Genomic DNA, 27,291 nt, shown 5'->3' on the forward strand with positions numbered 1-27,291 from the left:
TTCAGTGGGCAACAAGAGGTGTAAAAAAAAAGTCCTGGAGCAATTCGCTTCCAACAGTTGTCTTTGAGTTGGGGTATGCAGTCCTGGTGTCATGACGTTATTTGGGAAGCTTGACTCATTCGATCCTGCTGTCAAACTCTGGGCCCAGTAACTGGTAAGAGTGCATTATTATTTTGGGCAAATGACATTGGGGCAGTTGAACAGCAAAGAGTAATCTATCTGACAGCTTGTGGATCCACAGCTTTTTTGATTATTAGGAGCCGAACATTTCCTGAGGTACCAGATACTAATTCCTTTCAAAAGTTGATGGATTTTGTTAAGGATTATTACAATCCCAAGCCTCCTTTAATTCTGAGAAGCTATCGGTTTTGCTCAGCAGCCCAAGAACCAGAGGAATCCATGTTGGGATTCTTGCTGTGATTAAGACGACTGACAGAGGTACGTGTCTTAGGCATAACCCTTAATGAGATGCTGAGAGACCATGGGAGTAATGATGTAACCGTGCAAAAGTGCCTCTCGCTGAAGCCCAACTGGACTTCAAACAGGCACAACCATTGGCTTTATCATTAGAAAATGCAGCAAATGGAGCATGTGAATTACAGGATATGCTGATGGAAGTGGACACCTTCACCTGTCCAACTGAGCTTGGGGAACACCATTGGAGTGAAGGCAATTGCATTGCCTCACTCAGGATTCTTCCTGAACAGAGGGACTCTAGGCCAGCCCACAGCAAAACTTCAAATCAAGGCCAAGCCTCAGCAAATCATTTAACATTTTCTTTGTGATCCAGGCTGGTGAGCCATTGCAGTTGCTGCCGGTATGCAGATTCAAGACAGCAAAAGAGTCCCAGTAGACCGAAATTGAGAAGGGAACTCATAGGCTGGTATCCAGGAGAGTGCACACCCTGGAAAGCCTATCTACATCTGTTTTGGATCAGTTAAATTGCTGAGTAACATCTAAATCTGAGATAATAAAAATAAACGTCTGGTTAAATGGTCACCCAGTTCTAATGGAGATTGATATTGACATGGCAATTTCAGTGACTGCAGAACTAGTCTTTAACAAAATTCATTCTTGACTCTAACCCTTAAGTTTGCACAAGCTTTTGGTTCGGCGGAGAACCTGTACTAGGGAACCTTTACATATTAAAGGTACAACTTTAATTCTGGTCTCGTATGAGAAGCAGCTGGTTCAATTACCACTGATTGTAGTTAAAGGCTCTGGCCCAAGCTTGATGGGGTGAAATGGGTTGAGAAACATTCACCTAGATTGGCTCCACGTTTTTCGATTAGAAAATGGCTACCTGAGTGAAGTCCTAATTAAATACACGATAGTTATTCAGGAAGGTCTAGAGACTATTAAAGGAGCCAAGGCCACCTGGCTTGTTGACCAGGATGCAATTCACAATTCTGTAAGGCCTACCCAGTGCAATTTGCCTTACAGGCAAAAGTAGAGACAGAAATCAGGAGGCTGGGAAGCAGAGGAATCGTAAGTGCAGTTTACATAATGGGCAGCTCTGTTTGGACCGATTGTGAAGCCTGGCAGTTCAGTTTGCCTTTGTGGGGATTTTAAACCAACAGAAAACTGTTTCTTGAAGATGGTTAAATACCCATTCTCTCACATAGAGGATTTATACACCAAGCTGGACATGAATCATGTGTACCTGCAGTTGAGTATTCCCAGAAAGATACTACAATTAATACCTGTAAGGGTTTGTACCAATATACGAGACTGCCATTTGAGGTATCATCAGCCTATGCCATTTTTCAGCAGACGACAAAGAACGTTTTACAAGCTCTACTCCAGGTCGCCATTCATCTGAATGACATGCCAATAACAGGGAAGACCAATAAAGAGCACATAGAGAACTTCAACATGGTCCTTAGATGTTTCTCCAAGTTGGGCATACGCCTTAGAAGAGGAAACAGAAATTCCAAGTGAACTATTTGGGCTATAGAGTGGACAAGACCCATTGGAAGATAAAGTGAGGATGATCAAAGGTACCCTGGCCCCAACGTCTGTACCAGAGCTTAAGAATTTCTTTGGGTTGGTGAATTATTGCAAAAAGTTCATACATAACCTAGCTGGCCTCCATCCCGCCATCCTTATACTTGCAATTGAAAAATGTTTGGCCTTAATGGACTCGTAGCCAAGGTGTAGCTTTTAGGGAAGTGAAAAAACAGCTATCACGGGCAGGTATATTACTTGTGGTACTGCCAGTGCAAGAGTCCCTTCTGGTCATAAACTTTCCGGACAACCTACACGTTACCACTGACAATACCAGATTATGGATGCAAAATGATCCAGTCCTGGCAAAACTAAAACAGTGGTGTTGAGGGCAACACATGCGCCATCACAACCAGAATTGAAACCTTTCTGGACTCGACAAGACCAGATCACCACAGAAGATTGCATTTTATTATGGAGAGCAAAGGTGATTGTCCTGAGCAAATACAGTGCCAGATACTGGCTGAACTCCACCAGGGTCATCCTTGGGTTTAACCTTTGCCCCCTCACCCATACTCCCCTTTTGAGCCACGCCTCACCATCACCCACCCTTAGCCCTGAGCTATGCATACCTCGGACACAGGCCCTTACCTGTTTGACATTCCATCTTCTGTATCTTCTCCCACTTTATTTTGGGCCCCCATAGTCAATGAAACATTAAGGAACAGGTTTCACTTAAGCATTGGCCAGAAAAGCTGTGTGAGAAATTACTGATACCTGCATGAGAACTGGGTGCTATTTCTTCTCCAAAGAGTAGCGCCAAATCTCAGCCCCGTATATATATCGAAAGACATTGAAAAGATCTGCAACCAACTGTAATAAATGTTGCCAGCCTGAACTCATAACGTTTGCACTCTTGTGGGGCAGCACAGATGCCAAAGCACTGTATCGTGATCTGGACAATGTTTTATTCCACCATTAATTCCTGAAGAAGGGCTCATGCTCGAAATGTCGACTCTCCTGCTCCTTAGATGCTGCCTAACCTGCTGCACTTTTCCAGCAACACATTTTCAGTTCCACCATTAACAACTGACTTAACTTTGGTGCATGTTCAAGCGAAAGCAATGATCATTAATGATGAGAACGGAGGGCTTGTGTTTCAGTATATGACTCCCCATTAGAAGGTGGGTGGGGACAAGGAATACAAGTGGTATGATGTTTTAATCGATAAGATTGCTTAACCTGCCACACAAGCTACAAGTTGTCAAGAGTCTTTTCTTGGAGCCATGCAAACCTGATCAAATCTGGAGCCGAAGTAGTCAGTTCTTATCATTGCAGTTAGAGTGTTTGTCCAAGACAAATGGCAGGGGGTTTCAATTTTAATTTATTTTTAATATAATTCCAGTTAAATCAAGCATTCATGTATCCTCTGCCCATGGTGCTGGATCAGAATAATTGTATTAAAAATTTAAAAGAGTGGTTAAGTCACCTGTATTTTCACTGTTTCCCTATGTTTATATACTGTGTATATGGAAAAATGCATCAAAAGTAAATATAAATAGCCTGCAGAGACAGGGAAAGAGGGACTGTATTCCATGGAGCTGCAAGTTTTAAAATTATGCCATCTGACATAACATGACTTGGGATATAACTGTGCTACTCAACTCTGTTTTTCCATCCTTCAGGAAATCACATCTACCATGTTTACATTAAAGGTTATATTTGAAATCATGCTCAAAAATTGAATAATTACAACAATAATTTCTGTACCCACTCAGGGGAATACAATTTTTTTACTGTCTAGGATGTAGCAAATTTACTATCTTCTATTCCACCATTGATGTGGGTGCTATTTTGTTGAATAAATTTATGGAAAATTTTAAACAGGACGATTTAAGGTTCAGCTTAAACTCTACATCATTTCTCTGAATGACTGTAAATTTTTTGTGTGGTGGCTCGATAGCATATAATTACCCACTAAATGGTGTTCAGAATCGACAGTTCAAAAGACCAAGGGGTAAGATTTTTTTTAAAGCTTTTGCTTGAGGTTTTTAAGAATTATCTTTTGATTTTCAGGTGTTAAATTCTCATTCTCACTAACTCCTTCATTAGGTGTGATGTAGTCATTTAGTAACATTACCTACTTTGTGTTGACATATGGGCATTTGGGCTCTCACATTAGCAGCATTAGAAGAATTCACCAATATCTTCAATAATTATTACTCATGCACTGAGTTTAAAGCTATGGTACACAACGAAATCTTTGATTTTCTAGTGACGATTTTATTTAAATTTACACAAGACAACAGGCAGAAGTTAGGAAAAGTTTTTTAAAAACAAAATAACAGATGCACACTTCATAAAGCAGATTAGTTTGCAAATAAATCATTACCTCAGCAATTTAAACTTCTTCTGTTAGTTGACAGGTTTAAAACTGTTGGTTCCCATTTGTAGCCTCCCTGTGCCTTCCCCTTTAGCCACTGACATCACCCATCTATTTTCATCCATTGAGCTCTCCTTCCTCCCCATCAAAACGACTGCTCCACCAGGCCCCACCAGCTTTGTTCACCACCTTTGCTGCTCACCTGTCCAAGAGCAAAGGTATCTTGCTTGAAATGTGTGCAAACCTGGTGAGGCTACACTTCAAAAAATGTGCACAATTTTGGTCCCTTCACCAAATGAAGGATATACTTTCAGTAGAGAGAGCATACAATGGGTCAGACAGATTTCTGGGATAGTGGGATTGCCGTATTGGGAAAGATTGTGGAGATTGGACCGGTAATCCCTAGGGTTTAAGAAAATCAGAGGTGATCTTATTGAAACTTAAAAAAAAATTTTTAACATTCAAAGCAAAGAACTCCACAGTGTTTCTTCTGGCTGGGAAACCAATGTCAAAATAAGGGAGAGTCATTTTAGGTGGAGAGATGAAGAGGATTGAGAGGTGGAGGAATGTCTTCTATAAGAAGGCACAGAATCTTTGGATTGAGGGGTGTGGAAACCCAGTTATTGAGGACATAGAAGACAGAGATCACTGGGGACCTAGATTCTAAATGACATCGAGAGATATGAAGATAGCATGGGGAAATGGCATTGAGGTATGTTATCATAGCCAGGATCTAGAGCAGGCTGTTCCAGTTATAATCTCCTACTTTCTGACTCACTTGAGATTGGGAAGCTTGGAGCTAGACTCAAGTTGGGACTTAATGGTTTGTATGACTAAGTTAACCAGAACAGGGGTTTACTTAGCATTGAACAATCAGAAGATCATGAAAGGTTCTTTTTCCCCCACTTGAACCTGCTCTCACAATCTGAATATTTTTACATAACTTTGAGATCCTGCTGAAAAATATAACAGTAATAACACTAACTTCACTGTCCACTCAGGAGAATACAAAATGATTTGTGGTCTTGAGGATGCAAACACATTAATTGTCTTCTAGTGTAACATTGGTGTTAGTGCTATTTTATTGAATAAATTTATGGAAAATTTTGAACAAGGCAATTTCAGATACAGCTTAAACTCTCCATCATTTTTCTGCTGAACGACTGTAAATTTTTAATGTAGAAACTGTAAACCGCAAGAAACACACTGTTCCCCAGATTATTAATGAATCCAGATGTTCCCCAAACGAACTACAATAAAAGTCTTAATAAATCGTATTATTTATTTCAAGGCTAGAATCCTCCCTGAGTACCCTGAATGCAAGATGTCTTTGCTACTCAACTGAAATACATTCTGAATCTCTTGTCAGAAATAATTAACCTTCTGCTTTCTCAGGCAGCTATAATATTTTTTGTACAAAGTGGGTTCGTGAATAAGACTCTTTGCTACACTTGATAATTTACAATGCAGACAGATCATGATGGATCCTGTTTCTACAGCAACAGATCACATCTCAACATTCTAAATTATAATGGCTAGGAAATGGATTGAAATGTTTGAGCTGTTGACTTTGCCATAAACTGCATTAAAAAGCCCCTACCCCACATTGCTGTTGCTCCAATCACATTTATCAAGCATTGGGCTGGGTGTATTTTAGACAAATGAACTTCATAATGAGCCTAACTATCAAGTGTGACAACTGGCTTTATCAGTGCAGCTGTCCATTCACCTTCCCTGTCCAATCAGCTGCAGCGTTTAATGGTGGTCCAACCAGCAATGCATTCAGAGAGTTCATGTGGGGAAGTACTGTCAGCAGACTTGGCAGAGGGCATAGAGGTGGGTGCAGGAAAGCACCTGCTCCTTACACGCGCACACTCACACACTCGCACACACATTATTGACCCACGACTGCCAGTTTTATACTAGTTGCAGAGTTGGCTGTACCATGCACAGTCTTGAAGATCAAATTTCGCTATACCTTATGGCTGCACTCCCACTGAGAGTGTGACAAACCCCAAAGAGGAATGGACTGAAGGAGCATATTAAAACACTTAGAAAAACATCTCAGTCCAAATCACAATACCAACAAAGGGGAGAAAATACCAATGCTGGGGAAGGGGAGTAATGACCTACATGTATTTGTGTGTGGGTGTGTAACTATTCTCCTTCTCTATTCGCTAGCTTACAGAATCAATTCCTCATTATAAATTCTGTGTAAAAAGCACCTTGCAAGAGTTTTATTGTAAGCAATTGAATGAATATGACATTCTACGTCAAAGATTGCCACACAAGGGTATGCCCTGCATTATCTTCCCATCCAGAAGTATCACTTTTCATAAATCATTTATAAACAATCCAACCTGAAAATAAGTCTGTTATCTCCATTTGATTTTTATAAAGATTCACCTTCCTGTTCAAAGCTAATCGATAATCTGCAGCAGGCATCCAATAACAGTGGCCAAGCCTGAAAATACAAAATTGGGCGAAAGTTGACAAATCAGCTTCATACCCGATGAAGGGCTTCTGCTCAAAACAACGAGTCTCCTGACCGGCTGTGCTTTTCCAGCACAACAATCTTCGAATAAAAATTGACAAGGCCTCAGGAATAGAGATAGGGTCATTTTAACAAATAATTTGCAGAATAATGAAATGGAGCAGATAAACTAAATTTACTTTGCCATATTTAGCAACAGCCACCCTTTACAGAATGGGGGAAGAGAATTCATTAGGGAGGGAAAAAAAACAATCTCTCGACTTTGATACATTTTGACACAGTATGATATCTGGCAATATATTTTACGGGTTTCGATGTGAGGCAATGTGTATTGAAATGCATTTCTTTTCCATAAGGAGAGCATTATCTGATACTGCTAGGCATGACAATAAATCAGTATTGCTTCACACTCCAGTAGTTCCACATTCAAGGACCTGGAAAGAAACAGTCTCAAGGACAGTGGACATGAAGAAAGTGACCAGACTGACAGCGAGCATGATGCGCATCGGGGCCTGTATTGCGACACAGCTATCAATGAAGTGCTAAATACAACTCTCAATTCCACTGGTTCTCAGGTACCTGATCAAGGTAAGACAATTAAAGCAATGTTGCCATGGTCTCTAAAGAATTGGTGGGTGCAGTACATTTCTTCTTTTGAAAACACTGATATCAGTCATGATGTATTTTGTTATTTATTTATTTATACTTGATTAATTGAGAGGTACTTCTTGCTCAACATAACTTTGTTCAAATTAAATAATATAATTGCAGGAGGTGCCCTTTGCACTATTTTAATTTGAATTCGAAGATAATTTAAATTAAGTAATTTAGCATTTCGACTAGAGGTGTAATTTACTGGGCCAAAGTATGATATGTCTTCTTTAAATCAAAATAAAAATATTTAATCTGAATACTTTAAAATTTATTTATACATCAGCACTTACAAAGCAGATTAATAATTCATTTGGAATTGTTAAAATGATAAGTTTTACAAGATTTCCATCGCATTATTGTCCCATTGTTCAAGGCTTTGTGTTTTTCCTTCGATCAAATGATTTGTCATCAAAATATACTTTTCATGTTGTCACTTTTCCATAGCTATTTCAAAACTATTTGATAGTTTTTTTTTATTCACTGAAACTGTACCGTTAATTATTTTTCATTTGTCCTTGAGATATGGGTGACACCCACAAGACTCCCATTTATTGCCTTTCTCTTTTTGCCACTGAGAGTGGAATGGCCTTTCTCTAGAACTGCTGCAGTGTTTGTGGAGCTCATGCTCCCATAATAGAGTTAGAAAGGAACATCCAGGATATTGTTTCAGCAAATGGAAAGAGCGATACATGTCAAAGCATTGTGAGTGACTTGAACATAGAAATGTTGATATCCCCAAGACATGTTGCTTTTTTTGCCTGGGTGGGACAGGTCATAGAGAAGGGAAATGCTGGAGAAGTATCCTAATTTTTGTCAATATTTGAGAATTTGTAAGGTGATTGCTTTCAAGAGACCAACATGCACAAGAGTATTGCAGATAATTTAGCAGAGGTTACTTGGGAGGAAAGAAGTCAGAAGATTGTGATTCGCCTGATTTTTCTTGTTAAGTAGACTGCAAATTTTAGCACTTGGATAATTTTTGCTTGAGCATTATCTGGTAAAGTTAAATGAAAAAAGCTTGTTTTCCTTGCTATCTCAGTGAAAAAAGAGAAAACCCATCAGATTTTGACGTCTGCATCAATATGCTTCAAATGTGTATCATTGTTCTCATTTAATTTATCAATAACAATATCTGTTTGAGTTCTGTAAAATCGGGCAGGCCGGATCTAAATGTGTCATTTCAGACATTAGATATCTAATACTTAAGGATGAATATCAAAGTCTTGCAAATGATGTCAAGATTACTCGAATAATACCAAGAATAAGGAAATGCCAGAGAAACTGCTTTATTTTCCTGAGAACAGACATGTTCAGGGAAGGTTCAGAACAATGTCACCTAGTTAAAATGGGCCATTAACAATGTCCTAAGGTCTTTCTCAAGTTTGTAAATGGATTGGGAGAATAACCCTAAACCTGACTAAAGAGGGTAGATTTTAAGGATTGCTTTAAAAGGTAGAAAAGTAAACAGAGAAGGTTTCAGAGTAAAAGGTAAACAAAGAGGGTTTCAGAGTGAATTCTAGAGTTTAAGAACTAGGCAACTGAAGGCACAATCATCAGTATGGGAGAGCTTAAAATTGGGGATGTTCAAAAGACTCAAATTAGAGAAACATAGAAATTTCAGAGTGTTTTATAGTTAGAAGGGATTACAGAGATAGAAAAGATTGTGCCACTGGAGCTGAAAGTTTTAAAATCTAGGCATTGCTTAACCGGGAGTCAATAAAGTTCAAAGTATTAATTAGCAGACGGATATCAGAGCCTTTGATATGTTTATCGAGGCTACAATGACAAAAGTTGACCTGGAGTGCTCTGGAAGAATCCAGTCTAGAGGTAACAAAGGCATGGATGAACTGAGACGGGATGAGTGTGTGATGTTATAGAAATTGAAGGTAAGCAGTCATGATAGTGGGACAGGAATGTGGTTAGAAGTTCAACTCAGGCTGAAGTATGATTGTTGTGAAGAGTCTAATTCAGCCTCGGATAGTTGACTTGGAGGGGGATGGAGTCAAAAGCAAAATATTGTGAATTTTGGAGGTCTGAAATAAAAGCAAAAAGTGTTGAAGAAACTCAGTAGGCCTGGCAACATCTGAAGAGAGAGAAATAAATTTTACAGTTCTAGTCTGATATTACTCTTCTTTGAAACTGGTGACTTCACACCTTCCAAAGACAATTATGGTGGAATTGAAACATTAATTGTTCAAAGCTCTCTCCACAGAGGCTGTTGGTTCAGCTGGGTTTCTCAAGCATTTTCTGTTCCTATTTAAAAAGGGTGGGTTGATAGGAAGTGGAATTTTTCAGAATTCACAATTTTATGTGTTTTGACGCAGTATTTAAAAATAAATTGTTACCACTAATGAATTTCATGGTGACCACAGGGTTCAGATTTAAGTCAGCTACCAAAAGGGGAGAGTAGATGCAGCAAATGTCATTTGGTGTACAAAGGAACCTCAATTATCCAAATGACACGGGCGGGCAGTATTTTGTTCGGATAATCGAATGTTTGGATAATCGAATGCTGGACTGCACAGTTTAGCCAAGCATCGGGACCTTGCTATCTTGCCAAATATTCCTAAATTTGGAGAATCAAATGCCGGATAATCAAGGTTCCTCTGTATACGAAGTAATGGACCAGCAGGGAATTATTCCATTGAAATTCCCATGGCAGACGTACTGTTGTCCATTTGAAAATGTCAACGTCAGGAAGTTACAAATAAGACAAATTCCTGCCTCTGTGCCTCATATAAAATCAGGAGCAGCTCAGGGATAACTTATTTAGTTGCAGTTTTCTTACTCTCAGCTCATCTGAGATCACAATGAGCAAGTAGGTCAAGTCCAGACTTTTGCTGACATTGGCTTACCCCACAATACATGTTGTACTGATTAAAACTGTCATTGAGACCCATTTATGAGAGATAAGAGAAGGTGGTTGATTGAGTAGCTAGTGTGTGGACTGTATTAACAGCAAGGAGGTTGGTCCCTATTGCAATTGAGATAAGCTTGGGGATTTGCTTCCTATCTGCCTGTGATGATTCAACAAATGCTGATTCAGTAAACAATTTTCAAAGACCTGCTTTGAAACAGTGAATTCAAGAAAGTAAGAAATAACTCATTTTATATGGCAAATATCTGAAAGTGATTGTCCATCTCCTTCAGCTGATCCACGGCTACTTTCTTAGCAAGCTCACAGCTAGCAATAAACAAAAATACTATCCTCCAAAGTGGAATTTGAACTAAAAATCACATTTGCAGTGCTTTTGCACTATACGGACAAGCTGAAGTTTCCATGGTTAGTTCAGCCCATTTTCCAGACCAAAAGCAAAAAATATTCAATGGAAAACACGCACTGGAAAACACTGCAATGATGAGAAATTGGAAATGTCCCAGCTACTGTTGATACAATGAATATTTTCTGGATGAGCCCAGGTAACAAAACTTTGAGGTCATCATCACAAGTCCTACAGCAAGCATGATATACATTTTACACAAAATAGGGGAAATAAGAAATTTACACTTATCTAAAATGCAGTAGATTAATTGAGTGAATCCATGTGAATACCCAGTTAACTGCAATTATTTCCACCTTGAATTTCCTATAACATGGAAGAAAGTTGAATCTCTCACAGGCAATAAGCAATAGCAGCAACAGCCAACAATCACATAAGACCTTTAACTTAAGAAAGCATTGCTCACATATGTAGAAGCAAAATTGAGAGTGAAGCAAAAGAGGACACATTTAACTCAGGTGACCAAAAGCTTTTTTTTTGGAAAGTTCAGTTTTAACTTGCAACTGAAGGGGAGGAAGGAGTGACAGAAAGGTTTCAGAAGAGAATTCTGAAACTTAAGGCCTTAGGGCTAAGAAACTGAAAGCACTACCATTAATATGTTGGGGCAGATGGGGTGAGGGATCTACAGGAGGTTAGATTGGGTGAAAAGCTGAGTTCTCGGAAACACCAGAAAGAGCTTGGAGCCGAGCCAGGCTTCCTCTTGTACTATTGATTCTGATAGTGATTTTTGTGGTTCAGGTCTTGTTTCAGGCTGAACGGCCTTGGAATAAGTTCAGGTTGAATCAAATATCTGCATCGAGGTTGCTTTGTACAAAGCTGATTAGCACTGCACTAACATAGAAGGACATATTGTTGTGTGTTGTACAAAATAAAAAAAAATGTTCCTGAGGTTACCCAGTTTCTATGCATTACCAGCCAGAGCTAATGGGAAACTATGTACAGCCCGTGGCAGAGTTTTACCTGTCAGCATGTCACTGACGACTATGGGTAATAACTCTCAGAAAGGCGTGCTGAGACTGCACCGACCTAAATGTGCCAGATGTCTGACATTAATCTAGCATGTAGTATTTAGAACAAGTTGCTCACTTGAAACAAAAGTTAAAAAAAGCGTGTTTTCCATATAGGAACACAGCAATTTTCCTGTGTAAATCCGTTTATTACACTTTTATGCCCATGAGTCTTTGGAGATGGGCAATTGAGTACGTTGTTAATTTGGGCGATGAACATTTTTCCTAAATGGGATCAGTGAAAAAGGACCACTTTGACCTTTGCGCACAAGTGTCCTAGTTTAAGATTATTGACCCAAAAGCACTGAGATACATACAAGAAAGTCTTGAATGTGTTTCTATTTCTGAATAGTGCTGTATACACCCAGATAACACTTTATGTTATGGTTGTCTTCCAAAAGTTTGATCTAGTTCCATGTCTGGTTAGTAAAGTGGTATCAAAACGAGAAATTGCTGGAGAAACTCACCAGGTCTGGCAGCATCTGAGAAGAGAAAAGAGAGTCAATATCTTGGATCTGGTGACTTCTTCACTGGACTTGAAATGTTAACTCTGCTTTCTCTCCACAGATGCTACCAGACCTGCTGAGTTTCCCCAGCAGTTTGTTTTTGTTTCACATTTCCAGTGTTTTGTGGATTTATCCTAATGTTTTCAGTTGAAAGCCTTGATTTCAGTGTTTAAATTTCTCCTAGTTGTCTCTAAAGTAAGTACAATCCAACAAAATATAAAAACTACATTGGCATAGAATCTTAAAATATCGAAATACTGAGGCAGCACAGTGGCTCAGTAGTTAGCACTGCTGCCTCACAGCACTAGGGACCCTGGTTTGATTCCAGTCTCAGATGACTGTCTGTGTGGAGTTTGCAGAGTCTCCCCGTGTCTGTGGGTTTTCTCCGGGTAACCCGATGTCCTCCCATAGTCCAACGATATACAGATTAGGTGGATTGGCCATTCTAAATTTCCCACAGTGTCCAGGGATATGTAGGGTAGGTTGATTAGCCGTGGGAAATGCAGGTTATAGGGATAGGGTAAGGGGTTGCTTCTGCGTGGGATGCTGTTCGAAGGGTTGGTGTGGACTCAGTAGGCCAAAAGGCCTGCTTCCACACTATAAGGATTCTGTGATTTTAGGCCTTTTAAAGCGTATCACTTATTACAATGAATGCCTCCATCTTAACATTCAGCAAAACTTTAAACATAAAGTGTTTGTTTCCTCTAAACTATAAAACAGATTGTACTGAGGACTTAGCACTGAATAAAGAGGTTTTTCCTGATATTTATCCTTAAATCTGTGTTTGAACAATTTTCAACCATGTCCTGTGACATTACATTGAAATAATATTTTGGTTTTACCTCATCAATACCATTTGATATACATTTTTCAGACTCCTTCACCCTTCTCTTTCCAAGGCGTAAACATTATATTTCCATCATCTTTCCTCAGATCTCATCTCCCTTGAAGTTCTGTTTTTCTGTGATGTGGTATCTTTTGCAATAAATGTGGTCTGACTAGTATCTCAAAATACTTTAGAGTAGCCTCTGTAACCATGTCCTGATGTAGTTACATGTTCCAGCGCTGCATTCAGTTCTTTTTTAGTGGCTTTGCTACGTTTATCCATTTCTTAACCGACTGATATTAACGTTTGTTCGTTAGTTTGGCTGTGCAGTCTAAGCGTTCGGTAAACCCTTTTCTGCATCCTCTGTCTAGATTGTTAAATCAGTTTGAGCCTTGTCAGCAAATTTGGTTCTACATGGTGTCAGGGAGTTGAGACTATGCTTTGGCTATGACTCAGTTGTAGCAGAATGAATGAGTGAGTGGGAACAGAGCTTGATGACATAATTCAGCCATTTTAAAATCATATAATCTGTCTTCATACCTCCATAATTAATTACTGCATTCACATTTCTGCTCTGGGGAGCTTTATTCTCGACATTCTCAAAGCAAACTGAATTTTCTCTGACCAATTTAGTGGCGCAAATTTAAGTTATTGCTGATCAGTTATTTCTCTATCTTAATTCTTATAATTGCTCCTATTCATTTCCTTAGAATTGATTGCTGTCTAATGAGTATGTAATTGTTAGAGTCAGACTTTTCACCAACTCCCCCCAAAAGTTGCTGCTGTTTGTGTGCTTGATTTTTCCTGTGAAATTGTATCGATGCTCTGAACTTTTTCTATTAAGCTGACCAAATTTCTTGACAGGTACAATGTTGGAAAACCAGTGTAATTTCCATTTAGCATGTTCAGCTATACCCATTTCTAGGGATGTGTGTACATTCTGTGTTAAGCAGATATTGTCTAATGCGTTTGAAATGGATCCCAGATAAACTGTCATATACACTATATCTGATTAAATAATGCAATCTGACTGGCACTTTGTTCAATGTTATAGAACATAGAACGTAGAAAAATACAGCGCAGTACAGGCCCTTCGGCCCTCAATGTTGCGCCGACCGAATCCTACCTAACCTACACTAGCCCAATAACTTCCAAATGCCTATCCAATGCCCGCTTAAATGACCATAAAGAGGGAGAGTTCACCACTGCTACTGGCAGGGCATTCCATGAACTCACAACCCGCTGTGTAAAGAATCTACCCCTAACATCTGTCCTATAACTTCCACCCCTTAATTTAAAGCTGTGTCCCCTTGTAACAGCTGACTCCATTAGCGGTAAAAGGTTCTCAGTGTCTACCCTATCTAAACCCCTAATCATCTTGTACACCTCTATCAAATCTCCCCTAAACCTTCTTTTCTCCAATGAGAACAGCCCCAAGTGCCTCAGTCTTTCCTCATACGATTTTCCTACCATACCAGGCAACATCCTGGTAAACCTCCTCTGCACTCGTTCCAATGCCTCCACATCCTTCCTATAGTATGGCGACCAAAACTGCACACAATACTCCAGATGAGGCCGCACCAGAGTCTTATACAACTGCAACATGACCTCAGGACTCCGGAACTCAATTCCTCTGCCAATAAAGCCCAGTACACCATATGCCTTCCTCACAGCACTATTTACCTGGGTGGCAACTTTCAGAGATCTGTGTACATGGACACCAAGATCCCTCTGCTCATCCACACTACCAAGTAGCCTACCATTAGCCCAGTAATCCATCTTCTTGTTACTCCTACCAAAGTGAATGACTTCACACTTAGCTACATTGAATTCCATTTGCCACCTTTCTGCCCAGCTTTGCAACTTGTCTATATCCCGCTGTAACCTGCCACATCCTTCCTCACTATCCACAACTCCACCGACTTTTGTGTCATCCGCAAACTTACTCACCCAGCTTTCAAGCCCCTCCTCTAGATCATTTATAAAGATAACAAAAAGCAGTGGTCCCAAAACAGATCCTTGAGGTACACCGCTAGTAACTGCACTCCAAGATGAACCTATACCATCAACTACTACCCTCTGTCTCCTTCCAGCCAGCCAATTTCTAATCCAAACCTCTAATGCACCCTCAATGCCATACCTCCGTAGTTTTTGCATTAGCCTACCATGGGGTACCTTATCGAACGCCTTACTAAAATCCATATACACAACATCTACTGCTTTACCCTCGTCCACCTCCTTAGTCACCTGCTCAAAGAACTCAATAAGGTTTGTGAGGCACGACCTGCCCTTCACAAAACCATGCTGACTATCCTTGATCACGTTATTCCTATCCAGATGTTCATAAATCTTATCCCTTACAATTCTCTCTAAGACTTTGCCCACCACAGAAGTCAGACTCACTGGCCTATAGTTACTCGGGCTATCCCTACTCCCCTTCTTGAACAAGGGGACCACATTCGCCATCCTCCAGTCTTCTGGTACTATTCCCGTTGACAATGACAACATAAAAATCCAGGCCAATGGATCTGCTATCTCCTCCCTAACTTCCCAGAGGATCCTAGGATAAATGCCATCAGGCCCAGGAGACTTATCTATTTTCATCCTTTCCAGTATTCCCAAAACCTCTTCCCTACATACTTCAATGCCATCCATTCTAATCACTTGTGACTCAATATTCACACCAGCAACAGTGTCCTGTTCCTGAGTGAATACTGACGAAAAGTATTGATTTAGTGTCTCTCCAATCTCCTCCGCCTCCACGCACAACTTCCCACTACTATCCTTGACTGGACCGATACCTACCCTAGTCATCCTTTTATTCCTGACATACCTATAGAAAGCCTTTGGATTTTCCCTAATCCTACCAGCTAAGGACTTTTCATGTCCCCTTCTCGCTGCTCTTAACTCTCTCTTTAGATCCTTCCTGGCTACCTTATAACTCTCAATCGCCCCAACTGAACCTTCACGCCTCATCTTTACATATGCCGCCTTCTTCCCTTTCACAAGGGATTCCAATTCCTTATTAAACCACGGCTCCCTCACAAGACCCTTAACTCCATGCCTGACTGGTACATACTTATCAAGGACACTCAGTAGCTGTTCCTTGAACAATCTCCACATATCATTAGTATTCTTCTCTTGAAGCCTGTTTTTCCAATCCACACATCCTAAGTCATGCCTCACCGCATCATAATTTCCCTGCCCCCAGCTATAACTCTTGCCCTGCAGTGCACACTTATCCCTCTCCATCACTAAAGTAAAAGTCACCGAGTTGTGGTCACTGTCCCCGAAGTGCTCACCTACCTCCAAGTCTAACACCTGGCCTGGTTCATTACCTAGAACCAAATCCAGTATAGCCTCACCTCTTGTTGGCCTGTCTACATATTGTGTCAGGAAACCCTCCTGCACACATTGGATAAACACCAACCCATCTAACGACCTCGAGCTATAGCTTTCCCAGTCAATATCTGGGAAGTTAAAGTCCCCCATAACAACCACCCTGCTACTTTCACTCTTCTCCTGAATCATCCTCGCAATACTATCTTCTACTTCTCTCGGACTATTAGGAGGCCTGTAGAAAACACCTAACAGGGTGACCTCACCTTTCCTATTTCTAACCTCAGCCCAAACTACCTCAGATGGCAAGTCTTCCTCCATCGTCCTTTCCACCGCTGTAATACTATCCTTGACAAGTAATGCCACACCTCCCCCTCTTTTACCCCCATGTCTGACCCTACTAAAACATTTAAACCCTGGAACCTGCAACAGCCATTCTTGCCCCTGTTCTACCCACGTCTCTGTAATGGCCAGAACATCGAAGTCCCAGGTACCAACCCACGCTGCAAGTTCACCTACCTTATTTCTTATACTTCTGGCATTGAAGTATACACACTTCAAGCCACCCTTCTGTTTACAGGCACCCTCCTTCGAGATTGCTGCCTTTTTCATAACCTCCCTACACTCAAGGTCCTGTACCCTAAAGCTACAGTCCAGGTTCCCATGCCCCGGCGGAGTTAGTTTAAACCCTCCCAAAGAGCACTAGCAAACCTCCCCCCAAGGATACTGGTGCCCCTCAGGTTCAGGTGTAGACCATCCTTTTTATAGAGGTCCCACCTTCCCCAGAAAGAACCCCAGTTGTCCAGAAACCGAAATCCCTCCCTCCTGCACCATCCCTGTAGCCACGCGTTTAACTGCTCTCTCTCCCTGTTCCTCGACTCTCTATCACGTGGCACGGGTAACAAACCAGAGACAACAACTCAGTTTGTTCTAACTCTGAGCTTCCAACCTAGCTCCCTGAAAGCCTGCCTGACATCCTCACCCCTCTTCCTACCTATATCGTTGGTGCCAACGTGGACCACGATCTGGGGCTGCTCCCCCTCCCCTTAAGGACCCGGAAAACACGATCAGAGACATCACGTACCCTTGCACCTGGGATGCAACATACCAGTCGTGAGTCTCTGTCGCCCCCACAAAACCGCCTATCTGTACCCCTCACTATTGAGTCCCCAAGAACTATCGCTCTACCTTTCTCCACCCTTCCCTTCTGAGCAACGGGGCCAGGCTCCGTGCCAGAGGCCTGAACCTCGTTGCTTCCCCCTGGTAAGTCATCCCCCCCACAAGTATCCAAAACGGTATACTTGTTCTTGAGGGGAATGACCGCAGGGGGTCCCTGCAGTGGCTGCTTCCTCCCACTCCCCCTCACTGTCACCCATCTGTCTATAACTTTCGGAGTAACTACTTCCCTAAAGCTCCGATCTATGACCTCCTCTGCCTCCCGAATGATCCGCAGTTCATCCAACTCCAGCTCCAGTTCCCTAACACGGGCTTGGAGGAGCTGGAGATGGGTGCACTTCTTGCAAGTGTAATCAGCAGGGACGCTAATGGCTTCCCTCACCTCATACATGTTGCAAGAGGAACATTGCACTGTCTGCACTGCCATCCCTCTAAAAAGTAAGTTTTCTTTTTTAAAAAAAAACAACTAAATCTAAAGAAACAAACAAGCAAAATGCAGCACTTACCTGCTAGTCACAACTGGTCTTATTATTAGGTTAGAGGAGGAGGACGGGTGGGAGGCACTACTCGTGTAGTGCCTCGGGTTACTCGCCTGCGCGTTTAAATAAGGAAAAAACCCTACCCAGGTAACCTAGCGCGACACTAGCTTCTGGGTCTGCTAAACGCTTTTTTTAAGTGTTTTTTTATGTGTTTTATCTAGTTAATTACCAACAGTTTAAGGTGAATTATGTCGGAAAACATGGTCTAATGCGTAAATACATCCCAATGTATCCATTATTTACATATTTTATTTAAGCACGAAATTTGATCATTAACATTTTGCCCATCAGCTCATATGAAAGTAGTTTTTCTGCAGTTTTGCAAACGTAAAAGACCTCAGCTTCAGTTGAAAAAATGCACAAGCTGGATAAAATATATCCCAGACTGTTGAGTGAGTAAGGCAGAAAGTAGCAGGGACACTGAATGATTTTCAATTCCTCTCTGGCCACAGGAGAGATGTCTGAGGACTAGAGGACAGCCAAAGTGGTACCGTTATTCAATAAGGGACAAGGGATAAACCAGGAAGCTACAGGCCAGTCAGTCCAATCTCAAGAATGGGGAAACTATTGGAACTAATTCTGAGGGACAGAATTAATCTATATTTGAAAAGGCAGGGATTAATCAAGAACAGTCAGCACGGTTTTCTTAAGGGGAGATCATGTCTGAACAACTTGATTGAATTTCTTAAAGAGGTGACCAAGTGTGTAGGTGAGGGCAGTGCATTCAACATGGAGGTCAGCAAGCCTTTTGGTAAGATACAAAATGGGAAACTCTTAGTGAAGATAAGAGCCAATAGAATCCAAGGAAATTTGGCCAATTGGAAGCAGAATTGGCTCAGTGGCAGGATGAAGAGTGCGCACTGGTCAAGGGGTGTTTCTATAACTGGAAGCCTGCGTCCATTGGAGTTACACAGTGATCAGTGTTGGGGTCCTTGCCGAATGATTTGAATGTAAGAGGGTTGATCAGTAAGTTCACTGAGGATATTAAAATTGGTGAGGCTGTAAATAGTAATAGAATCATAGAATCCCTATAAGTGGAAAGTGGCCATTTGGCCCATCAAGTCTGCACCAATCATCAGACAGCATCCCACCCAGACCCACCCCTTCCTACCCTATCCCCGTAACCCTGCATTTACTATGGCTAACCCACCTAACCTGCACATCCCTGGACACTATGGGCAATTTAACATGGCCAATTCACCTAACCCGCTCATCTTTGTTGGACTGTGGGAGGAAGCCAGAGCACCTGGCAGACGCCCTCACAGGCACGGGGAGAAAGTGCAAACTCCACACAGTCACCCATGGGTGAAATCAAACCCAGATCCCTGGCACTGTGATTTAGCAGTGCAAATCGCTAAGCCACCATGCTGCCTGTGAGTGGTTAACATGCTGCCTCACAGCACCAGGGACTTGGGTTCAGTTCCAGCTTTGGGTGACTGTGTGAAGTTTGCATTGTTCTCCCCATATCTGTCAAGTGCTCTGATTTCCTCCCAAAGATGCGCAAGTCAGGTGAATTGGTCATGCTAAATTGTCTGTATTGACCAGGTTGTGCACCTAGGTGCATTAGCCATAATAAACAATGAAGAGGTTAGCTTTAGGTTACAGGAGAATGTAAATGAACTGGTCAGGTGGGCTGATCAGCAGCAAATGAAATTCAATCCTAATAAATGTGAGGTGACAAACAAGGCAAGGGAGTGCATGATGAACAGTCGAACTGTGGAAGCACTGTGGATTAGAGGGACCTTGGTGTGCATGTTCTCTTGACCCTTAAGGTAGAGGGACAGATGGATAAGGTGGTTAGCAAGGCATTTAGGATATCTGCCTTTATTGGCCAGGGTGTAGAGTTTAAGAGCAGGGAGGATATGCTGGAAATGTGTAAAATGGTGGTTAGGCCACAGCTTGTGTGCAGTTATGGAATCCACATCATAGGAGGCATCTGATGCACTGGAGAAGGTACAGAGTAAATTAACTAGCGTGTTCCCTGGCTGCATTTTTTTTTATTTATGAAGAGAGATTGGAGAGACTAGTGTTGCTTTCCTTGGGAGCGGAGGAGACTGAGACGGGGACATGATTGAGATGAATCAAATTATGGAGAGGAGAGACAAATAGGCGGGAAGGAGCCTTTCTCCTTGATGGAAGGATCAATAACTGGAGCACATAGATTTAAGGTACAGGGCAGGAGGTTTGGACGGGCTGCAAGGAAACAAATATTCACCCAGAAGATGATGGGAATCTGGAACTCACTGCCTGTAAGGGTGGTAAATGGCAGAAACCCTCATAACTTGAAGAGGTATTTGGATGTACACTTGTGATACCTAGGCATACACAACTGTGGGTCATGTGCTGGGGAATGGAATTAGAATAGTTAGCTAGCTGTTTTTGACTGTCACAGACAAGATAGGCAAAAGGGCACTTTTCTATGCTGTAGACCTCTGACTCTGTCATCCCTTCATTGACATGAGATTCAGAGCCATTGATAAAAGTGCCCCAAGCTCAGAAAAGCTGTAGTAGGGAAAAATGTAGGATGAATGAAGACATGTCTGCTAGATCCAGATTGCTAGCCTTGGGTTGTTCACAGCATCTGCAGTTCTTTTGGTTTTTATTGGGTTGTTAACATGTGCTCTCTGCAGCTCTCAATATGGTTGAATGTTCAATCACTAGCTAACTCTATATATATCCAGGGAAATTTATTTGGCATGGATAAATTGCCTTTCGTAGCTTAGCATTTGATAACTTTTTGAGTGGTTCTTCCATTAGCTAATTGTCAGAGATGCCCACCCATCTCCAAGTATAGTCCTTAATTTGTGATAACACATCAGAAAATTTTGCAATTTGAATGTTAGTCCAGAAGAAACAGCCAATAAACGAGTCACTGCTGCATTTTATGGTATCCTATGTATTTTTAAAAATATAAAGGACTTTAGATCTGAAATCTAAGATTCCATCGTACATGATATACTAGTTACTTTTTTAAGTATTTTAGGGTTTCTCATCCTTCAATCCTTTAATCAATTTAGCAAATATTTCCATTTACAATGAGTCTCCTTTCAATAACATTTGCAAGATAATTTGCTCGCCTTTTATTTATCATCAGCGGGTCAATGAACAGGGCAGTGCTGTGTTCACATTTACAGTAATCTTAAAATTAATGATTGAATTACATTTATTATTTTGATGCATGAACAGTTCTACTTTCAGAGTTTGAAGATGGTGTATTCTGATGGTAGCATGTTTTACTTTGATCGGCATAAAACATGTGGTCTTTCTACATTATCCAACAGGACATTTTTTTTTACACAATGACTTGTGTGTAACTAAGGTGACTCACCAATTTAATAGCAATTTTCAGAAAACTGATGATGATCAGACTAGCAACCAGCCAGTTCTAATACTTCTCAGTCAGTTCAGCAGCTTGGAATAGACAATAACCCTGATTGATGATGCATTTTGGACACTGCATAGTCTCTTTGATCTGTCTGGAGGAGATTTCACAGGCAACTAGGTTCTTTTATAAAGGAACAATAGGCTGAATTTTCTATGCCCTTGCCGGATGTAGTTAGGATGGGGTTTATAGGTCCTACTGGTTAGCCCATCACCTTTCATTTGGCTATTTGGCCCATCAAGTCTGCCTCGTGTACATAGAGAGCAATATCCCACTCCCACCCCCACAGAGAGGCTATGCAACATTCTTCCAGGGGTTCAAGGACATAGTTCCTTGAAAGTTGATCACAAATGGATAGGGTGGTTAAAAAAAGGTGTTTGGCACACTTACTTTCATTGCTCAGATCATTGAGTATAGGAGTCGGGATGTCATGTTGAGGTTGTATAGAACATTGATTAGGCGACTGTCTACAGTTCTGGTCACCCTGCTTTAAGAAGGATTTTATTAAATTGGAGAGGGTGCATAAAAGATTTACCAGCATGCTACTGGGACTGGGGGTTTTGAGTTGGAAGGAGAAGCTGGATAGGCTGGGACTTTTTTCACTAGAGCACAGGAGGTTGAGAGGTGACCTTATAGAGATCTATAAAATCATGAGGGTGATAGATAAGCTGAATAGCAAAGGTCTTTTTCCTCAGGTAAGTAAGTTCAAAACTAACGGCCATAATTTTAAGGTTGAGAGGAGAGAGATTTTAAAGTGACCTGAGCGGCAACCTTTTCACACAGAAGGTAGTTTGTATGTGGAATGAACTGCAAGAGGAAGTGTAGATGCAGGTACCGTTACAAAATTTAAAAGACATTCAAACAGGTACATGAATAACAAGAGGGATATGGCTCAGGCAACAGCCAGTGGGACTAGTTTAGTTTGGGAAGCCTAGTCAGTATGGATGAGTTGGACTGAAGGGTCTGTTTTCATGCTGTATGACTCTCTGCGTTACAGAATCTGGCCCCTCAACCTGCTCTGTTGTGTCCTGAACTCTAGGAACTCTCCTTGTCATAAAAACCCCAGGAACTACCTTCTCAGGGCAATCAAGATCCACCTTGACTCTTTTCTTACAATACCTGCAGCACCCTGACTGACCACAGGCATTGCCAAGAGTGATAGAGCTGCCATCCCATTGAACTAATAGGCAGGTCCTGAGGGTGAGACGTCCTCCTGAGCGATATGCGGAGGCCCCACTGTTAACACAGCCCACGGTGGTTCATGGTGACAGGGTGAGCTTGTATTCTCACTGTTTTTTCCATATCATGCTTCCAAATGGGTAAAAATCCTTATACAGCAAGAGTTAGTTTACAAGCAGCCTTTGAATAAAGGCTGCATTCCTATAAAAGGCAATATTTGGCTTTCTTTGATTTTCCCAAAAAGATTGCTCTCTGGTTTCTGCACAGTGGAGTCCCACATTTGATCTGCCTTTGTCAGATTAGCATACTGGTCCGAAGAGCAGACGAGATGACTAAAGGGAAGGAATAATGCTGAGCAGAGGGGAAGAGAAATGTGGTGAAGATGCTCAGTGAGGAAGAAATGTTTAAACAATGAATGGTATGCCGTGTGTCTGTTTTAGAGAGTGAGAGTTAAATTTCAGATGTGAGAGCAGAGGTCATCTGAAAAAATTATACCGACTGGAGAAAAGAATCACGTTAAGACTGACTAGTTGAAGTACTTGTGTGAATAATGATAGTGGGGCTACTTAAATGGAAACTCTTAGTCTCCTGTTAGCACAGGCAGTCTGATGTTCACACGATCAATAAAAATCGTTAGTGAACAAGAAAACACAGAGACAGCTTGAGGGGAAACCTTGATCAGCCCCTCTGCCTTCCTTTCATTGAACAAAAATATTTTTCTTCTCATTCTATGGCTTATTTTGCAAAAGGTGAGATTGCAAGCAGGGGGATGTCATCATTTCCTGCATTATCCAGTCACAGTACCCAGTGCTGCAAAGGCTTGGGATCGCTGATGTTGCTGAATGTATCAGAGTGACTTGTTTTGATTAATTGCCAAGAACAACATTTCATATGGCACAACATAGTGTAAAATTGGAATTTAACCATGCAAGTTCCATATAATCAGCATGGCTGATATGAGATGTATTTGGAGGATCATAGTGATGTGGCACTGACAACTATTTTTTCCAAAAAGCAGGAATGCTTCCAATCAGAAACGTAGGCTTGGGTCACGACTGTGTCAACAAATTACCATTCCAAACATTCAAACCAAAAATGTGCACAACTTTACGCAGTCTCTTCATGTTCCTTACACAATTAAATTGAAAATGTAAAATGCCACCAGCATGCATGGATACCATGTACAGCTCAGCAACAGATGAAGCTGTTATTGGGGAAATCCAACAGTGCTGCTCTAAGAGAATCTTCTAAACAAACAGGGAGGCTCTACACCATAGCCAGAACATGCATACACCATTATTATTTGTTCAGACTAGCTTAATTGGAGAGTCACATTTAATGGAATTCCTCATGGTTGCCTCTGTTTGCTTTGTATAGAGGAATTAAGAACATCACAATAGATAGATTTGGAGTAGAAACAGGCCATTCCGCCCCTTAAGCCTGCTGCACCATTGATCAAGATCATGGCTGATCTACCTCTAATGTCAACTCCACGTCCTTCCTCCCCCAATAACATGTCATCCCATTGCTCAACAAGATTTTATCTATCTCTCCCTTAAAAATGTTCAAGCACTCTGCTACCACCACCTTTTCAATATTGCATCTAACATCTGTTTTTAATCAGTGATCCTTAATTTTTAAAGAGTGACATACCCCAGTTCTAGATTCTCCCATAAGACTGATGGACCTCATTTACTTGTCAAGGTCCCTAAGGATCTAAAATGTTTCAAACCAGTTACCTGTTACTGTTCTAAACTCTAGCATACAAATCTAGCCTGTCCTACATTTCCTTGTAAGAACGCCCTCCCTTTTCTGGTATTAGTTTGGCTACCCTTAGAACATAGAACATAGAATAGTACAGCACACAACAGGCCCTTCAGCCCACGATGTGCCGACCATTGATCCTCATGTATGCACCCTCAAACTTCTGTGACCATATGCATGTCCAGCAATCTCTTAAATGTCCCCAATGACCTTGCTTCCACAACTGCTGCTGGCAACGCATTCCATGCTCTCACAACTTTCTGTGTAAAGAACCCGCCTCTGACATCCCCTCTATACCTTCCTCCAACCAGCTTAAAACTATGACCCCTCGTGTTAGCCATTTCTGCCCTGAGAAATAGTCTCTGGCTGTCGACTCTATCTATGCCTCTCATTTTCTTGTAAACATCAATTAGGTCCCCTCTCCTCCTCCTTTTCTCCAATGAAAACGTCCGAGCTCAGTCAACCTCTCTTCATAAGATAAGCCCTCCAGTCCAGGCAGCATCCTGGTAAACCTCCTCTGAACCCTCTCCAAAGCATCCACATCTTTCCTATAATAGGGCGACCAGAACTGGACGCAGTATTCCAAGTGCGGTCTAACCAAAGTTTTATAGAGCTGCAACAAGATCTCACGACTCTTAAACTCAATCCCCCTGTTAATGAAAGCCAAAACACCATATGCTTTCTTAATAACCCTGTCCACTTGGGTGGCCATTTTAAGGGATCTATGTACCTGCACACCAAGATCCCTCGGTTCCTCCACACTGCCAAGAATCCTATCCTTAATCCTGTACTCAGCTTTCAAATTCGACCTTCCAAAATGCATCACCTCGCATTTATCCAGGTTGAACTCCACCTGCTACCTCTCAGCCCATCTCTGCATCCTGTCAATGTTCTGCTGCAGCCTACAACAGCCATCTATACTGTCAACGACATCTCCAACCTTTGTGTTGACTGCCATCCTTCAATCCTCTCATCCAAGTCATTAATAAAAATTACAAACAGTAGAGACCCAAGGACAGAGCCCTGTGGAACACCGCTCATCACTGACTTCCTGGCAGAATATTTTCCTTATACTACCACTCGCTGTCTTCTGTTGGCCAGCCAATTCTGTATCCAGACAGCTACGTTCCCCTGTATCCCATTCCTCCTGACCTTCTGAATGAGCATACCATGGGGAACCTTATCAAATGCCTTGCTGAAGTCCGTATACACCACATCCACAGTTCAGCCCTCATCAACGTTTCTAGTCATATCCTCATGACCTGCCCCTCACAAAGCTGTGTTGACTGCATTTAATCAAGCCATGCTCTTCCAGATGGTCATAAATCCTATCCCTCAGAATCCTTTCTAACATCTTGCAGACGTGAGACTTACTGGTCTGCAATTGCCGGGGATTTCCCTATTTCCTTTCTTGAAGAGAAGAATTATATTTGCCCCTCTCCAGTCCTCAGGTATGACTCCAGTGGAGAGGGAGGATGCAAAGATCTTCGCAAGTGGCGAAGCAATTGCATTTCTTGTTTCCCAAAGCAGCCGAGGACAAATCTGGTCTAGACCTAGTGACTTGTCAATCTTAATGTTTGACAAAATTTTCAGCACATCAGCTTCCTGTATCTCTATCCATTCCAGCATGCACACCTGCTCTTCAAAGGTTTCATTCACTACAAAGTTCATTTATTTCGTAAAGACAGAGCAAAAAACTCATTTAGGGCTTCCCCTACCTCCTCAGACTCCACACACAAGTTCCCTAAGCTATCCCTGATCGGCCCTACTCTTTCTTTGACTATTCTCTTATTCCTCACATAAGTGCCTTTGTGTTTTCCCTAATCCGTTCTGCCAAGCCTTTCTCGTACCCCCTCCTGGCTCTCCTCAGACCATTTTTGAGCTCCTTCTTCGCCTGCCAGTAATCCTCTAGAGCTGAGCTTGACCCTAGCTTCCTCCACCTTATGTAAGCTACCTTCTTCCTTTTAACGAGAAGCTCCACCGCTCTCGTCATCCAAGGTTCCTTTACCTTACCCCTTCTTGCCTGTCTCAGAGGGACATATTTATTCATCACTCGCAACTACTATTCCGTAAACAGTCTCCACATTTCTCTGCATTGTCTCCAATTTACATTCTTCGTTAGGGAGACCATTACTGTGCACAGCACTCAACATACAGTCTCAGTAGTGCCCTGTGTAACTGAAGCATATCCTCTACTTTTGCATTCAAGTCTCCTATAAATAATAATATTACATTAGATTTCTCAATTGCTTGCAGTATCAGTGCACTAACCTTCTGCATATCATGTACACGGACAAAACGCTGAAATTTCTCACCATATGAATAATATACTTACATTTTTTTTAATGCCAATTCCACATTTTCCCACATTGTACTCTACTTGCCAAATCTTTATCCACTCCCATAACCTATTTATCTTTTTTTACCAACCTCCTTAGTTCTCTTTACAATGTACTTTCCTATCTATCTTTGTGTTGTCATTAATTTGGAAACACTTGAAATCCCAGCATCACTCCCTGTGTCACACTGTTGGTTACATCTTTCTAAACTGAAAATGACCCACTTAAGCCTCCCCTGTGGTTCCTGTTAGCCTGCCAATCTTCTATCCATGCCAATATGCCACCCACTACACCATTAATTTTTTTTATTTGCTACAATAACCTTTGATGTGGCACCTTTAAACTGCCTTTCTGGAAATCTTCAGTGCATTCAATTCACTGGCTCCCCTTTAACCAAATCACATATTACACCCCAATCTGGGATCGATTAAAGAACTCCAATAGATTGCTGAAATGTGATATCAATCCCCCAACA

At 41.5% G+C, this 27,291-nt stretch overlaps 1 protein-coding gene across 2 annotated transcripts in view; it reads left to right on the plus strand.

Annotated features, from left to right (window-relative positions):
* Positions 1 to 27,291, plus strand: part of pcdh19 (protocadherin 19) — a 125,205-nt gene that overhangs the window by 80,195 nt on the left and 17,719 nt on the right. The window contains exon 3 of one of the 2 annotated variants that reach the window (XM_060832628.1): positions 7,240 to 7,412. The exons of the other annotated variant lie outside the window; for it this stretch is intronic. Within the exon in view, the coding sequence (XP_060688611.1) occupies positions 7,240 to 7,412 (173 nt within the window). The remainder of the gene's footprint in view (positions 1 to 7,239; positions 7,413 to 27,291) is intronic. 2 annotated transcript variants of the gene reach the window in all.

This window comes from Hemiscyllium ocellatum, chromosome 11, assembly GCF_020745735.1.
Source record: "Hemiscyllium ocellatum isolate sHemOce1 chromosome 11, sHemOce1.pat.X.cur, whole genome shotgun sequence".
NCBI lineage: Eukaryota > Metazoa > Chordata > Chondrichthyes > Orectolobiformes > Hemiscylliidae > Hemiscyllium > Hemiscyllium ocellatum.